This window comes from Ailuropoda melanoleuca, chromosome 14 (assembly GCF_002007445.2).
Source record: "Ailuropoda melanoleuca isolate Jingjing chromosome 14, ASM200744v2, whole genome shotgun sequence".
Classification (NCBI taxonomy): Eukaryota; Metazoa; Chordata; class Mammalia; order Carnivora; family Ursidae; genus Ailuropoda; species Ailuropoda melanoleuca.
In genome coordinates this window covers 69053510-69071681 of record NC_048231.1, presented here as the reverse complement: position 1 = coordinate 69071681, position 18172 = coordinate 69053510, and the positions used below count along the sequence as shown (strand labels likewise).

Sequence of the window (18172 nt, the reverse complement as noted above, 5' to 3'; positions counted from 1 at the left end):
GAAGTCTGGCTGTCTGCTAACAACTTCAGAAGAGTTAGAGTGAGTAATCTTTGTGAACATCCTTTCCTGGAAATTACGTGATGATTAATGGAGAGAAGACGTAAGTGACCATGGTCCATGCAGATCAATATATAGATCTAAAATTCCTGGGAGGAAGTTGATTTATGGAAGAAGGAAAACATACATCATACTTGGCAAACTTAAAATAGCTCACTTCCTAGCAAATAAATGAAAAATTCATTTCTGCACTCCTATCCTCTGAGTCCACTCAACCTGCCGTTGTATCAATTTTTAAGAAGTCTGACAAGATACATTTTCTGATTTCTTTCCAGGAAGTATTTTGGTTTCCTCTCAGCACCAGAAAGGAGGGAGGCTTCAGGGAAAGGACCAAATGTGTAATCGCTGAAGCAGCAGTGCCTGGAGACGCGGCCGAGCCGATGACCATGAGACCGGCGTCTACACCCTCCCCCTGACTGAAAAGTCTGCCTCTCAGGCTTGGCTGGGAACACAGCCCAGTCTGCCTGGTTCTCCTTAGCAGCCTGAGAAGGTGCAGCAAAGCAGTGTTTAGCTACGTTCAACCCTCTCTTCATCCTTTCTTCCAATACGCATTCACTGAGTATCCTCGTAGGGTTTGCTGTGTCCACAGTGCTGTGGGGATACAGGTGAGGACACTGATTCTGACAGGTCAGGCAGGAGGCATCACTTGATGTGCATCTTAATAGTGGAGATTCCTGGGCAGAAGAGAGGACGTATTGCAAGGAGAGAAGAACATTCCAGGCCTTAGAGTGTCATGAGCAAGGGAAGGGAAAGGAAGGGTGAGGAGGCCAGGATGGTAGACGCATCCAGGTGTGCTGTGGGGAACGGAGGGGATGGAGGCTGGTGAGGGGTGGTGCCAGCTTTGGGGGGCTCTAATGCCATAAAAGGGGCTAGATTTAATCTGAACTAGAAGGTCATCTCCTAAGGTTTTTAAGTAGAGAAATAATTTTTACTCTTCTAGAATTAACAGACTAATCCCTAATTTTAAAAAAGGTTGTGAGAGAGAGTGAGTGAGTCTGAGAGGATAGGTTTTGAACACTAGATGTTAGTCCCAATATCGCAGCTGGTTATTTATGAGGTGAATCCCCCCTCCCCCACTCTCCTATCCCACTTGTGATTGCATCACCGTTTCACAGGATACCCACCAGAGAGGATGGGCAAGGGAAAGAAAGGAAGGTGAACTGATGCTGGTAAAACTTGTCATTTCTGGCCTGTTCATGTTCCACAATGTGTTTGAACGACCAGGATTTCCTGAGTTCACAGGGCCTCCAGTTGTAAAGAGAGAAGAGAATGGGAGGTGGGAGATAGGATTTGAAATGCTTCATTTTCCTCCTCTGACTGAGACACTTAGTTAACTAGAAGGAGGAAATGGGAATGTGTGTGTGAGTACAAGTGTGTGTGTAAAATATGGGTCCGGTTAGAAAAGTTTACATACTGTTGGACACGTGTATACAGCTATATGCAATTTTATACTAGGATTTGACATGCATGTAGTATTTTACAAAGTGCTTTCACATCCATTATCTTTGAAAATCTATGCCAACAGCCCTGTGAGCCATGTATTATCAGTGTGTTTGAAATAAATTCCCCAGAAGTTAATTGACTTACTCAAGATCTTGCAGGTGTGATCGAAGAGCAGGGACTCCTACAGTCAGGTCTAACAGCAGTGATCTCTCTACAAAAATTTTTATTGAGACCTTACATTCTGAACTCAAAGTCAGGATACCTGGTTTTAGATTGGGATGTGATATCTGGAACTGGAAGTCTACCAGATACTCTGAAACATGCTATCACTGCAATTACACCCCAGCTGCCTTCATTATTAAACTTTTTATGACTGTTCTTTTTATAGTTCCTTCAATAAATCTTAAAAATACACAAAGAAGAAAGAGGGTAGGATAATTTTGATGCAAGTTTTGTAAAAAAAAATTTATTGCTTATGATACCATAATCATATTATATTACAGTCACTATTTTTTTTTTTTTAAATTCATGTTCTCTCCTCCAGGGGAATAAATTCATGCATTACCTCTAACAAGAAACAGTATAAGTAGGAATTATATATACCAGTATAATAAAATACATTGAAGCACACAGACTTATGATAAAGCAAGTAGAGGTTATTAAATCAAGCACAATTTGTTGTGCGCAGTGTCAGAAATCTGATTTTACAAAGAGAATGTCCCCAAAGGGGTAAGGCTCATAAATAAAAACAGAATTTAGAAGCAGACGCCAGACTAAAACCTCTAAATTCTCTCCTTAGATCATGTTAAACCAAAGGAAGTCTATATATTTGGATGGCATACGTTCATTTCCTTGTAGAGCTGTCTGCTCTGGATTGGGCCAGACAGGGTTCTGTCTTTAATTTCGACTGAAGGTCAGTAAAATAATCAGCCACTTGACATCTGCGGCTGCATTTATCCGTTTTATTACTTAGTGCTCCTGCTCTAAAGCTCCGAGGGAAGACTTCCTTTTTACATTTCATGCCCACAGAAATTTTGGTCCCCTGAGAACTGGCATTTCGGTTCTGATAAAACCAGCAATTATGTTTTCCTTTTTTTTTGCCTCCTTGCCAAAAAGCTCAGAGGAACACCCTTGTCCCTTTCAGGGAGCATACCGGCATTTTCTTTTCTTTAGTTTCTGATTTTTCTGGATTTATTTTATGAAGTCATTGTTGATGTCTTTTATTGTAAGCTACCTGGGGTCCTTTTCAAGAAGAGGCTTCAGTATACAAACAAATCAAACGAGTAAAGACAAGTAAACGGTCTCCCCACCCAGACGGCGCATTGCTGACATCTGGGTGTTGCCAATGAGGGCCCTGTTGAACCTCTGCAGCAGGACCCACTGAGGGCTGCTCTCGGAGATGCGGAGCTGTGGAGGGCCCTACGGGAGGAGCTGGAAGGAAAGGAGGCATTTTACTGTTCTATGCGCACAGCCATGCTTTGGCTCTGGGTGGTCATGGGTTCACGAACCTATTGGTTCACTGAGCCTTTCCAGAAGGGGTGGCTTGGGAAGAGGCGGAAAAGGAGTCCATGAGGGACGTGGCTCAAGAGAGGCTGACTGACTAGACGATGATTGCCCTCTCTCTCCACTAGGTGGAAGAAGGTTATATTTGAGCCTTTTTTTCCTTTTTCTGTGCACATGCTAAGTCAGAGACAGGAAAGAAAAGAAGCTGTTGCAAAGACAAGCAGCACAGCAAGGCAGTTTTCTCTGGCATGATCTAAGTGTGTTGGAAGTACAATAGTAATACCCCGTGTGTGGCTTTACGGGCAATGATACAGGCTATACGTGTCTGTCCTTCACCCAGGGGGACTGTCTCTCATTCAGATTTGACTCTAGTCAAGTAATTTTTTTCACAAAATACAAAATAGTGTAATACATTGTCTTTATTGTCTGACATTACAGATTAGTTTTACACTTTCCTTTTTTACAGACCGTGAGAATGGAGGGTAAAAATGTGTCCAGCATTTTGCAAACATTCTTTGTTACACACAAACACACACAATGAATAATAAGAAAGAGAATACAGAAGAATAAAAGGTACGTTGAAATCGGACAGGCTGTGGTTCTAATCGATCCCAGGAAATTATGTGAAACTTCCTGATAACACTAACAAGTGGGATATACTGTCATACACAGCTTGGTACATGCACTTGACGTTAAAGCTGCTGTTATTTTGCTTCTATTTTGTTATTGTTATTTTGAGTATGCTACTCCCTCTGCTGGCTCTGGACCTGACCGCAGGGGCAGACGTAGGGTTCCAGTTTAGACTAGTTAGAGAGTCACAATGCTCCTGCTTCCAGAGAAGACGTACGCAAGGGCCTTGTGAACTCCCAGAGCAGAAAGGTTCTTGGCAGTAAGAGAAAGGCTGAAAGTTACCTATTCTTTTGAGCTTATGATGAACCAGTGGTAGGGATTCTGCTGGCAAGAACTAAACAGTGGGAAGGGAACACTTGCTGAGTAGTGTTTCTTTTAAATCGAACACATTTTGATGATGGGGAGGACTGGACTTAATAATTATGCAATGAAAAGAGATGCAATTGGCTAACTTTTATACAAAGAGGTCCCACGCCTTTCCATTAAAATGGAGACTGAACTAAATGGTCAACAGCATGAGAGGACGTTGAGGGTAGCTTGAGTGCTGTGGGTTTTTCCTAGTGTGACTTTAGTGGTGGTGGTGGGTGTCTCTTTACTAAGAGAAGGTTCTGATCAACAAAAAGCATGAGACTGGTTTGAAACGTAGACTGCTGGAGATCTAGAAAGCTTCCAACAAATTACAATTTTTTCCCCTCTTCTAAAGGATGTAATAGCTTTTGTTTTGATACCGACCGTAGTAATAGTTATAAAAAAACGCTAAATTTTCTATGTGTCCATTCAAGCACTACATTGAAAAGGAAGCAAATTAGTATGATTTGTTTTCTCTTTCCAAACGGAAGCATGAACATACATTAGAGGCAAAAGCAATGAGAAAAACAGCAGGATGGCAGGCCCCTTCACAGTTAGTTAAGACCTGCAGTAGGGAACATAACTTACTCCCTGCTTCAGTTCTTCTTCCTACAGAAAGATTGAATCAATAACAGTTAGATTACCCAGGGTTCCAGCAAGAGCATGTACACAGTGTGAGGGAACGCAAGGTGGGGAAACATCAACATGGCTCTGATGGGAGCCTCTCCTCCCTTGGCGACTTTTAATCCCACGTCTATTTAGGTATTTGAGACACACCATCTCTTTCCTCCCTATGTCCATCCATCTTTCAACACGGTCTATCCCTCTCTCCTGGTGTTTTATATCCTGATCTGATAGACTGTGCTCGGTTAGGCTAGGTGGATGCCAAGATGGCAGGTGGTACATGGACCCCTATCCCATCGCTATGGTGACAGAAGTTATGGCAATATAAGTGGGGGGCTGTTTTCAAGGTTTCCTGTCATTCAGTGAAGGGAAAGATGAGATCGACCCTCTTCATTTGGTATATTTGAAAAGGAAAGCAGAAAGAGCTTTTCTGGATCATCAAATGAGCTGGTAGGGCAGAAACAATAAGAGGTTCTTAGTTATCTAAGCTTACAGTAAAACAAAAACCGAGTTCTACGCTTTACGTGTCTAATACACTGAAAAGGAGATTTTGTTTAGAGAAGATAAAGCATTCCCAACACTGATGGCAGGAAAAGTTGACTAAAGAATTAAAAAAAAGAGCAGAGAAAACAAAAGAAGGGAGTGTCACGCTTATATCTGTGCCAGGGCACAGGTTTTAACGAGTATTTGCTAAATAAATAAAAGAAAGGAAGAAAGCAAGAAGGAAGAGAGAAAAAAGGAAAGAAAGCAAAAGAGGAAGGGAGAAACAATAAATGATAGTGTGTCAGGGAGGCGGGAGATCCAGGGACCGAAAATATGGATGTCTGTCTCACAGGTGAGATGCCCCAGGGACCTGGCCTTCCTCTCCCCATCAGAAGTTTCAGTTCCTGCCTTTGGCAAGTCCCGGTTCCAATCTGCAGTGGTTTCTGCTTGTCTACACCAGGCAGGATGACCACATAGCACTGACTCGTCTACTGAGCCGACTGTGGCCAAGGGGCCATCATTAGTCTCGTTGTGACTTGGAATGTGATTTAGTATATACTGAAGAAGGGAATAGGGGTTTATGAAAGGAAGAATGCTACTCCCCAGTGAGAATAACATCACTTCCCTAGGTTATCTTATTAAACCCTCTACCTGCAGAGAGCAAATGCCTATTTAGTTTGCATTTGAGACTTAATAGAAGTTATAAGTCACACAGATGAGATACAATATTTCACTGAAATTAACAGTTACTCATCTTAAAACTATAGTCACCCCCAAAATTTCATGACTATGTCTTCATTTTCTGAATTAGACATTAGCTTCTGTTCACTTTATTCAGAATTACTGAAGCTATTAAATGTTACGTATTCCTAACTAAATGCAGTTTTATCATTTTCAAGGACATAGGAACTGGAAATGAGCCAGTTGTCCTTTGAAGGTCCTCAGTGGTCTGGTTCCAGGAAATGGATAAGAATGTGCCTTGTCATTGACTGCTATCATTTGATGTATCTAAGAAAAGATCCTGTATCTGAGACTAAAGCCATATTTTGGGGTTAATCACATATAGTCATTGGAAAAACCATTGCACATTATATGTGAAAGATTTTTACAAATGCCATAGTCAGAGGTCTAGGAAATATTTATTTGAACATCTTACCTTTAGTAGCTTCATGAGACCTTCTAACTGGACCATTAGCTCTCTCCGGCTCTCCTGGAGAGCAGACATTCTCTGTTCCAGCTCATCCTTGCGCTGTCTAAGAAAGAAGCATTTGTCATCAGAACAGCATAAAACTTACTGAGCTGATCACATTTCTCAGTCTTGTGGTAGTAGTGGACCACCAGGAAAAGGGCATCTTGGGATCTCTGACATGGTTTCCAGGCACGGAGATGTTGTCAAGTGAATGAACACAAGGTGTACATTTGTTTGTTAGAAGTCATACAAAATAGAATTAGAATCCTATTGGATCTTGCCCCCCTTCCACCTTGAATTAACCACCTTGAATTAACCACTTAATGAAATCTTTTCTGAATGCTTACTATGTCCTGGGCCCTGTGCTCTGCCACTGGGCTCCCTGAGACAACAAACAAAAACCAAACTGTCACTGAAAAGGGTCAATCTCATAGATCCTCCAAACCCAAGGACCCTTCTGTAAATCTCAAAGGAAATACCAATACCTTAGTATTTGGAAATTGGATTTTAAAAGTTTATTTTCCATTTTTTCCATTCTTTGTATGTAATGCGGTGGCTTTCAGAGGTGAAATACTCATAGTGTAGAGTTTTTATAGTCAATTTAAGTTTTCTGCTTCGGGTTTGACTTTCTATAAAGCAAAGTCAGAATAAAGGAGTTCCTACACAATTGTTCTAACTGAAAATAACCTATACGATTTGTGTTTGTTTAATTTTGTTTGTTTTGCAGAACTTCTATTAAACTGTCAGCAAGAATGAAAACCACAAGGGACAGTCTCCACTCTATCATATATATTGACACTAAGAGGTACCAAAAATACCTTTGAAAGAGAGAAAAGAAATGAAACACAAAGGGGAAGAATATTAATGGTTCACATTTCTGACGCCAATGTATACTTTTCAAGTCAATTTCAAATCTATTATTTCATGATCATTAGTGAATAATGCATACAATTTTTTCCCTTGCCCCAAAGGCTTCCATCTGAGTTTGAGATATTGGAACTTATATTTTAGAAGTGCATGGATACTTTAGCCATGGGTTAATGTATAAATGGATATTGAGACTGGTCTCAATGGCATTGACACAATATTAAGTGGAGCTACAGCAGAGACTCTGAAATGAAAAACTGACAATATAAAAATGTCACGCTGACATAGGTCAATGACTCATCCAATTGAAAGATATTTTGTGGGAGGACAGGTTATGGATATTAATGAAACATTTCTAATTTGATTTGATATAGGCTTTCTCTAATGATTTATGAATTTAAAATTTATAAACATGTCTCAACTCTTTTTGCATATATTTGTATTTTTGGCTTTTATTGCCTACTTAAGGCCTACTCTCAGAGCATTCCTTCCTTTGATTTTCTTTACAACTGCCTCTTTTCTGAATCCCGAAGGACAAGGAACATCATGATTTTATAGACTTCAATGGTATCTTATTTTAGTCTTTGTCTTCCAAGGCAGCAACATTCTAATTTTAAAGCCTTGCTCCATTCAAAAATAATCTTCAATGACAAATCCACTAGCTGTTTTATCTTTGACCTTGTCTGCACATCGTGTTCCAAATATACCCACGATAGGGCTTGGTAGAAGGATAGAGAATGTTTCTGATGTATTTCCAGTTCTCTTATAGATATTGCTTCATAATTTTTGGAGTTTTGGTCAGAGGAGCACTTTGTGAAAAGGGTTGCAGTCAAATTCCAATAGTGTAGGTAAGAAATACCAAGAAAGGCATCTACAAACTATGAGAGAAAATTAACTGGTATTAATTTAGAATTAATCAACATTAAAATTTGTTTGTACTTTTTCCTTATAGTAGTATTCTTTCAAAACATGACATCTACTCTTTTTTTTTTTAGAGATTTTATTTACTTATTTGAGAGAGGACAAGAGAGGGAGAGAGAGAGAGCATAGAGGGAGAAGGAGAAGCAGACTCCTGCTGAGCAGAGAGCCCAAGGCGGGGCTCGATCCCAGGACCATGAGATCATGACCTGAGCTGAAGGCAGATGCTTAACTGACTGAGCCCCCCAGGTGCCCCTACGTCTACTCTTTCATGCATTTTATTAAATTCAATTTTTAAAAAAATTCACTTAATAGTGTCTTTATTTAATCTCTGTAAGTGGCTACCAAACATGGGTCTGATTAACAAATTTGTGGTGCAGCTTCTATGGTTCCAAGTAGGAACAAGAAAACAAGGACAAAGTAGTGATTTTATTTTCATAGAGCTTAATGTACTACATCTCTAAAGGAGTGCCTTCTATTCTGAGATTCTGCCAGATTATTTCTAATTTTTCACGTGTGTTAAAACCCACTTTCTCGGGGTGCCAGGGTGGCTCAGTTGTTAAGCGTCGGCCTTCGGCTCAGGGCATGATCCTGGTGTTCTGGGTTCTAGCCCCACATCAGGTTCCTCCACTGGAAGCCTGCTTCTTCCTCTCCCACTCCCCCTGCTTGTGTTCCCTCCCTCGCTGGCTGTCTCTCTCTCTGTCAAATAAATAAAATCTTAAAAAAAAATAAAATAAAACCCACTTTCTCTTGGGGCATCTGGGTGGCTCAGTTGGTTAAGCATCTGACTCTTGGTTTCAGCTCAAGTCATGATCTCAGGGTGCTGGGATCGAGCCCTGCATTGGGCTCTGCACTCAGCATGGAATCTGCCTGAGATTCTCTCTCACCATCCCCTTCTGCCCTTCTCGCTTGTGCTATCTTCTTCTCAAATAAATAAAATCTTTAAAAAAAAACCCCCTACTTTCTCTTAGGATGGTGTTGGGACAACAGGCAAAATTTTAATATGATTGTCTATTAGATAATAATAAATGTCAATATTAACTTGCCTGAATATGATGAGGGTGTCATGGTTATACAAGAGAATACATTTTTACTTAGGAAACATACACAGGAGTACTTAGGGGTAAAGGGTTATGATGTCTGCAACTTACTCTCAAACGACTCATCACAAATGTGTATGTAATTGTTATATATTAACATATAGAGGGAGATAGAGAAGGAAGTGGTAAAATGTTTGCAATCCCTAGGTGAAGTATAGAAGGACATTCATTGTGATATTCTTACAACTCTTTCATATGCTTAGCATTGTTTCAAAGTAAAAAGTTAAAAAATATATTCATGAAACTGCTGTGAGAAGAGATAGTGGTAGTTTTAAAAATATATCACTTTGTGGTAAAACAAAAAGTACTCAACTTTATGTTGTTTCCCAAAAGTAATTAAAAAATTAAACTGGTCTATTAAAGTCAACTCTGGAAACCACAGACTGGCATCAGAGATTATACTTTCATCTTTAATTAACAGAACAAAAAAAATCACCTTATATTAGCAAGTTTTCATCAAGAATAATTTTATATACATTAGAAAGAATATAATTTTGGGGGTATAAAATAAAATGCTTTTTTTTTGGCAAGGTATAGATATGGACATTATACTTTTGTCCCCCTTGAGATTTGTAGCATGACGTTAGTTGCTTCACAGTTTTAATAAATGTTTTCTTCATCCTGCAAGATGGTATTGTCTTTGCAAACACAGTTCTGTAGCTATCCCTTCAAGTTTTGCAGCTTATCCATTCATCCCACAAACATCCACACAGCACTTTTGTTTTAAGACACTGTAAATAACATAATGAGTAGGATATGATTTTGTCCTTGGGTGAAAGAGGAAGAGAAGTAAATAAGTTCAAAACAATGATGGTGAGCATACAATAAAAATCCAAACAAATTGCTGTATATGGCGATACCAAAGAAAACGTACAGTTCCAAATGGTGGTGGAAATTTAAGGAAGGCTCGCTAGATAAACTTGCAAAATTTCCCCCAAAACTCTACCCAATTGTAGAAGGGAAAGACCTCGGGGACCATATGGAATGTTCCAGACCTTTCTCCATTTCATCTGTGCCTCTTGATTGCCTGTATTCTTGAATTTATTAGTAAAACTCCATACTGGAGTAAGATCTCTGATTCATGTGAGTCTGACTTTACAATCTAACTCCCGTATTGGCTCGATATGTAACTATCATCCTTCATGGTTTCCTGTTGTAGGATTAACAGCTGTGGTCTGTGAGGCCACACGGCATCGTGGTCTGCCCCTACCTACATCTTCAGCTCCATCTCTTATCATACATCCCTTCATTCACGCATTCTAAGCCTATCGGAACTTTCAGTTCCTAAAAACGTGCCGGATTCGCTCCTGCCATTTGGTCTTTGTGCATAGGGTCTCTCTCTTCCAGGGGACCCTTCATCAGCTGTTCCAGCCCCTCTGCTACTCTTTTTTTTTTTTTTTTTAAGATTTATTTATTAGACAGAGAGAGACAGCCAGCGAGAGAGGGAACACAAGTAGGGGGAGTGGGAGAGGAAGAAGCAGGCTCTTAGTGGAGGAGCCTGATGTGGGGCTCGATCCCAGAACGCCGGGATCATGCCCTGAGCCGAAGGCAGACGTTACGACTGCGCCACCCAGGCGCCCCCCCTCTGCTACTCTTAATCCCCATTCCCTATGTATTCATCTTTCATACTTCAACTCAAACAACCCTTCTTCATGGTAGCCTTTTCTGACCACAGTGAAGGGTGGCTTTGATAATTATGTCTCTATTTAAAAGTAAGATTCCTTATAGCACTTATCTCAGTTTATAATTATCTTCCTATTTGTGCGGTTATTTGCTTTATGTCATTTTCCTACTGGACCACACATTCTGCAAGAAAAGGACAGTATCTTTTTCAACTCAATTCTGGGCATACTGCATTTTAGAAATATTTGCTGAATGGAGTAAATGAATAATAAAATGAGGAAAGATAAATCTGATAGCAGTGTCGATGGACCAGAGGCCAGGAATCAACTGAGTAATAACAGTCCAACAGGAGATCATTACGACCCAAGAAGAGGAGATGGAATCCACACGCGCTACTCACTGTGTGGGATCTTGGGCAAATTATTTAGCTTCTGTGAATCTGTTTCTATACCTATAAAAAGAGTATAGTAATAGTGTCCACCTCCCAGCTTTGTTACAGCAATTACCTGGGACAGTGTATATAGAGCTTTAGTGCATAGGACGTGTCAGATTAGTACGCAGAAATGCCCATCATTTAATCCCATTCAGTTGCCAGATCTGGGTTGCAAACCTGGCTCGCAGCTCTCGTGTGGTTAATGTGAAAATGGAAATGTGATTATTTAGAAAGGTCATAGTGCCTTTAAGATAAAAATAAACTATGTGTTCATGAAAAGCAGAGCTCTGCTCCTTTGTCACCTCGCCTATTCCCCAGCTGGAAGAAATTTTTTGTCTTGGTTTCTCAAGAAGAGACCCAGGCAGGCTGTGATGGACAGAGAAGATCTCTATCAGTGAGTTCCCATGGCTGTTTCAAATGGCCACCCCTCCGTGTGAACTAAGGCCAAAGTAACTGTGCAAGAGGCCATTGTTTTGGAGTCTGAAACATCTAAAGAATTAAAGTCAGAATACCCAAAGGAGGTCTTTTAATCTGGGATGTCAGGGTATCCGTGAAATCCCCAAATTGTGCAAGTGCTTAGCATGGAATCAGTGGCTTATAATTATCTAAAGAAATATCCAGGTAGAAGAAATGTGTGGAATATGGAGACAGGCAGACAAATCCAATGGGATTTAGGTGTTTCAGGCCTCAGGCCTCTAGCCTCAGGTATGGGCCATCGGCTGACAGTGAGCACCCACAATACTGAATTTTCTCACAGAGCCAGACTCCTTAGCATAGGTTTGGGCTCAGCTGAGGGCCCACAAGGCAGGGCCAGGAGGGTGGTTGGAATTATCAGTGTATTCCAAGATAGCAACGTCAAGGAGGGAAGAAGTATCAGTTGGAAAACTATCATCAGTGACCCAGGCACATCGAGATGCCTTCCCAGACTGTATCATCCAAATGGAACCAAAGACTTTTGAAAGCAAATGCTAAGGAGGAGATCTGATGAAAACATTTATGAAAAATTCCTAGTCATCCTGCCTCCAACAGAGAATGGGACAATCAACGGAAGAGGTATAAAGAACATTTCAGGCAGAGACAAGGTACTTTGATGTGTAGATGAATGATTACTCCATTTCTAAGTTGGTTTATTCAGGTATATTTCTGTGTATGTTAGGCTTGCAACTTGTGAGCCCGGAGGGCCTACATAATCGTATTAGGCAAAAAGTCTTTCAAGCAGGCATTTACTTTTATATGCCTTTGAGGAGGATGATATGAAATATCACTTTTTCCTTCTTTCCATGTTGATCCCTTCTGGGAGACGGTTTAGTAGGATGTGCAAGGATTTCTAATACATCTCCCTGAAGGTAAGACCAGAGATGGTATCATTTGAAAAGGAAGAATTTCTCATTCTTCCATTAAATTATTTTGTTATTTGAAAGTATGACATGATTTCTTCACCTCCCACGGGTCGTAGCTTCCATAGCTCTCCTTTCTATAACTCAGGCCTTTGGTGGCTCTGCCATCTAGCCAAGTGCACGGGCCTGGGGAGAGCGAGCCTGGAGCCTCGCTGAGAGCAGGCCAGACCTGCCGGCCGCGGTACCCAGATGGTAACATGTCTGAAGAGCTGGGCTGGGATGGAACCCCCAGAAACGTCCATGGTAAAATCCACACAAGCCATACAGAACTTGTTTTAATGTAGTTGTTTTGTATGGAGGAAGTAAACGGCACTCGAATTCTGACACGGTTTCTGAGAAGAGGCTTCTGTACTTCCTATAAAAAGTATGCCTCAGACTTCGGTAAACCTGGAATGTCCTCGGCACCCACACTGGAAGATGGAAAGAAGTCAGACTTGCTAACTAAGCGCCTCGTGAAATATGACATTTCTATGAGGCAAACGGCACCCATCCTTCTGCACCCGGGCACGGTGGGAGGCGCGGGGGCCCTTGGCTGCTCTCTGCCTTTCTGACTGGGGGAAGTGCATGGAAATTCAGGGGTAGAACCAGATGACCTTCTAAAGTCCTTTCAATTTCACATGTTTTATGGTGCCAGATGTCGCCAGGTGTTTTAATTCATTTGCAGAGCAAGAAGGTATGAAGTCTGTTTTTTAAGGTCTGCATATAAAGCCATTATAGACAGAGATTTAGAGAAAATCAGACTCCTTTTTATGGCTTATAGGTCAATTTTTAAGTGTAAAAACCTGTGATATTTATTTAGCTGTTTCTGTGTTTGTTTTGTTGACCACTTGTATCATAAACACGTTGTCGACACTGTAAATAACGAAAGAGTTGAGTTCGCACTTTTTCCAGTGAGATTTTGTTTCTAAAGAGTGCTGTTTGCCCTTCTCTGTGTTGAATGAAAGAATAAAATATAAACAGCGTCTCCTTGAAACCCCCAAATACCAGCCATTGGGGACGTGCTATTAAAAAAGAAAAAGCACGCATATGTCAGCAGCTATGGTGGCTAAGGACTGTTTTCTGGTTAGACGCCGTTGGACTTTTTTGAAGGTCCCTGTCACTTGCGCTCCCCGAGAGGCCTTGGGCTCCCGCTCTTACCTGAGGAGCCGGAGTTCCGCCAGCAGAGTGGGGTTCTGCTGGGCCTTCTCTGGAGTGGGCTGAGAAGCTTGTTCATGCTCTAGCCGCAGCCGCTGGATCTCCTGTAAGATTTCTCTTGGGAGAGAGGAAGAAGGTAAGAACCTAGGGTCAGTCAACTTCCAGGATATCCAGGATACTAACAACTGGGCAGGGTCATCCCGGGTTTCAGAGCAGATGCCAGCCTCGCTAACCATGTTTATGAGCTATTGGCTGTGGCAAGGGGGGCCCTGATGGCCGATCTCCAGCTCCAGCACGTTCCGACTCTGCACATGTTGGTGGAGCCTTCAAGCTGAGAGTTCTCTCCAGGACCTAATAATCTCTCTCGTAAGTCATATAATGCTGTGATAATGTGTTCAACTTTGAAAAGTGCGCTGCTTTGGAGCAAAAATGTATCTTCCGATTACTGGTGATCACAGACTGACAGCATGAAGTCCTTGCAGCTACCAAGGAAGGGGTGCTTGGGGGGAAAATAAGGATAAATGGTGGTCATTTCACAAAACTAAATAACCCCATTCTCTCACCAGGAATGAGATTCCTCTCACTGAATTTATCTGAGAAGTCCCCCGTTAGGCAAAATTCGCTTTCTTTTTCTTAGCATTTTCGGCCTTAACAATGGATCTCAATGAGGGTAGCCTTTGAAGGAAAGTGCTTTTAAAAGGATTCACTGTAATTGAGTGTGTTACATAAGAGTGTTATCGGCGTGACCTCTGTCCGGGGTGAGATGTGTCAGTCTATTATTGATGTTGGAGCCCGGGCTGCCCCGGCACTGAGGTGAACATTAGGCCGGCCATAAAGGATAGGTGACCTATGCAAGGCAAATTACCCCTAAGTGAGTTAGAAGCCATTAAGCAAGGTTACAAGTCACGTATTCGTGGAGGAGGGGTCAGTCTCCCACCCAGCAAAATGCACAAGAGACAGACAATAAGAACAAAGCAGCAAGGAGTGGAAGGTGAACTTGGTGAGCGAGGGGGATGGCTTTCCACCTGAAGGGCTGATTTACAACTGCTTGCTTCATAAACACAGCAGAGTTAAGAAGCCAATCATCGGTCAATAATTGACTCTCGTGGGTACAGTGAGAAGGGTGAACTAAAATTCAGTGTTTTCCCACCTTTTTCTGTCCCCCTTGGCGTTCCATGGTGGAAACCTTTCTTTAAGAGAAATTTTCTATGGAAAGTTAATGCATCAAATGATTAAAAGGGAGCTGCTCTGATGAAAGAAAGGGTGGGCCCTGAGCTGCAAGCCCTTCCTCCCCCCTCTTCAAGCACCACAGAGCCCCCGGGGTTTACAGAGCTCAGCCTGAAAATCAGTAAGCGGGGATTTCAAAGATCTCCTCCAGGGCTAATATCCTGATATTCTACGACTCCCTCTAGTTCTCCTTGTTGGTTCCAAGGACGAAACCATGATGCAGCATTTAGCCTAAGGAAGAAAAAGAGAGAAGCAGCTCTGATAAGGAAAATAATGGTAAGATATGTAAAGAGCATTGAGTACTTAGTCTCTACCCAGGAAGGATGCTCTCTTCTTTCATCTTATTTTATTTAATCCTCATACAAATTATTTTATATGTGGGTACTACTATTATCTGTCTCATGAATAAGGAAATCAAAGCACAGGCCAGTTAAATGACTCACCCAAGTTCATTAACAAATAGGTGGTAGGGGTGATTTGAACTCAGGCTGCTTGGCTCCAAAGCTTGTCTATATCTGACTCCCTCCATCTTTGGTACTTGCTCTGACAGGTGTAGCCTATGCAGGTTGTGACTTATGCATCATAATATGAAGAGTCCTGCTACTCCTAGCACCAATTCCAACTGGCTTCTCCCAATGAGGAAGCATTATCTTCTAAGATCCTTGCTGAAATGTCCACTACCTAGGGTAGTCATAAAGTGAAGTGAGGAACTCTATCCTTCCCTGAAGCTCAGAGATCTGATTAGTGGGTTAATTGTCACCTTGGAGACCACGGGATCCCTGGGGTGAATTCCCACGGTGCAGGAGTGGGACCTGGATAAGTTTCTGGGATGTGGTTCTGGGGTCTTTGGAGGGCATGAGGCTGCTGGTTTAGAGAAATGTGTTCAGGATGGACTAGATGCTCTTCAGACATGGGGTGGGGAACTCTATGGGCCATGAAAGCACTAAGGGACAGGATGAACTTCTCTTTCTGCCATCTGTTCTCGCTCCTATTTCTTTATTCTCTCTCTGGTCCTAAAACATGCATTCAGAGAGTATAATATCCAGAAACACCTTGGAAATAAGCAATAAGAGTGGTAGCCCAGGACAGCCAGAACCATTAGGACATTCATGGTACTTCTTGTTGATTTTGGAAGCCCACACAGTGGCAGATATTCCTGCCTGGGGTATTTCCTTAAGGGAAGTCCTGATTTCTCCTCATGCTGAGTGGAGCAGAGGATTGGAAGGGAAAATAAAGTGCTTTGGAGAGGGGAAAGCAGGTGAACACTGCAACGAAAATAAGGTATTTGTGGGCTTGCGAGTTTTCACTTTAGTCTTTCTTTCCCTCTAAGAACATGAAAATGTGCCAACCAAGTTTGTACCTTCCTTTAAATTTTTGTCCATAGAACTTTATTATTTTTTAAAATTTTATTTATTTGATAGAGAGAGCATAAGCAGGGGGAGCGGCAGAGGCAGAGGGAGAAGCAGGCTCCCCACCCACTGAGTAGGGAGCCCGACGTGGGGCTCAATCCCAGGACCCTGGGATCATGACCTGAGCTGAAGACAGATGCTTAACCCACTGAGCCACCCAGGCACCCCTGTCCATAGAACTTTACAAAAAATACTTTGACCATTTATCCTGAAATTTTCAGGTCAAACTCTATAGGCAAGAAATTACGATCCTAACCGTGTCCTCTATTCAGTTTGATCTCAGAAGTGACATCAGTGTCTAAGAATGGGATTCAGTGGTAAGACATTTGGTGTTCTTCTAAGAAATACAGAATGTACAAGTTGCTCCCGTGTTGGACTACTCAGTGTGGAGTTTGAGATCTAACTCCACTATTTATTATTTTCTCACTCAGTATTTATTTACTGAGTTTCTACAACTTCCTAACTGTGGTTCTGGAATCCAGGGGCCATTTGGCACGGCCTCTGGTCTGAAAGAACTTCCACTTCAGTCAGGAAAGACATACAATATGCAAGGAAGCCAACACATAGATGCAATTGTTTCCGATAGTGATGTCATACACACACACACACACACACACATGCACATGTGCACGGAGCTGTGATAGAGAGTGGTTTCTGGAGTAGGGGGTCAGGGGCAAAATCAGACAGGCAGTCTTGTGAGCAGAGACCTGAATGATGGGAAGGGCCCATCCATGGAGAGACCAGAAGGAAGAGCTCTCTAAGCTGACAGAGCGATGAGTGCAGAGGCTGTAAATAACGAGCAGGGTTTGCTGAGGCTGGAAAGCTGGGTAGGACTCAGACCCAGTCAGACCTTGCTGACCATGGTAAGAGGGGTGGGTTTTAGTCAGAGTGTGACAGAAACCCATCAGAGGGTTTTGAACAGAAAATAACCTGGTATGACTTGTGTTTTATACAGTGACAGGTTGGGTTGGTGGTAATGGCAGAAATGGAGTGGGCGGTTTGGGGTATGTTGTTGCGATCAGCTGTGAGTCCGTCTGTTGAATAAAGAAAAGCCTGCAGATGGACTGGACCTCTGGGTGTTTGGCTTGAGCAACTGGGGGCCAGTAGTGTCAGTCCACATGCCTCTTTTGGCCCGGGGTCCTTACAAGGACCCTCCCTTACAAGGACCTTCCATTTATCTCCCGGTGGCCATGAGTCAGCTTCTTAACAAAAGCAAGTCGGTACAAGGGAAATGAGGCTGTCTAGAGAGAAAGCAGTGATTGCACTGGGGTCTCAGGACTGTATTGTCTCATGAAGCTTTCAAAGATCTAAAATCTAAAGACCTGCTTCTCTGAAGCCCACATCACTGATGAAAAGTGTCATCCTTTAAATAAGCACACAGCTGAAACACCTGGATATTTTAAAGCACTAACTGCAAGCTTTCAGTGAACACACACTCTGATCCAAAGCGCCAGGGTGTCTAAAAAGCCTTACCTATTCTTGTTTTCGAGCTCTGCGATCAGTTGCCTCTGCTGCTTGTTTGCATCAATGGTGAAGGAGATGTCAGGCGCACTCCGCTGCTGAGTCGGTTGCTGTAAAGCCAACACGTGGTTGACGCTACTTAACATTGGGAATGGAAACTGTGTGTGCTCGAGAACACAGGGAGCATGAGATAGGCAGACGTGAAAGAAAAAATTATTTCTATCAAAACACGAAAAGCAAATACATGACATTGCCATTCATCTCCTAAGGACCAACTTTTCTATGAATCTGGAGGATACCAGAACAGGATTCTTTGGCAGGCAAAT

The 18172-nt window shown here is 42.1% G+C and overlaps 1 protein-coding gene across 17 annotated transcripts in view; it reads right to left on the bottom strand.

Annotated features, from left to right (window-relative positions):
* DTNA (dystrobrevin alpha) overlaps positions 1-18172 on the bottom strand; it is a 245090-nt gene that overhangs the window by 18961 nt on the left and 207957 nt on the right. For 12 of the 17 annotated variants that reach the window (XM_011222883.3, XM_019797930.2, XM_019797936.2 and 9 more), the window contains 3 exons: positions 17859-17956; positions 13753-13866; positions 6245-6341 (listed from right to left, as the gene is read on the bottom strand). In XM_011222883.3, coding sequence (XP_011221185.1) covers positions 6245-6341; positions 13753-13866; positions 17859-17956 — 309 coding nt within the window. Of the gene's footprint in view, positions 1-2169; positions 4591-6244; positions 6342-13752; positions 13867-17858; positions 17957-18172 lie in introns of those variants that run through there. The other 5 variants (XM_019797940.2, XM_019797941.2, XM_019797944.2 and 2 more) reach the window with 3 other exon arrangements.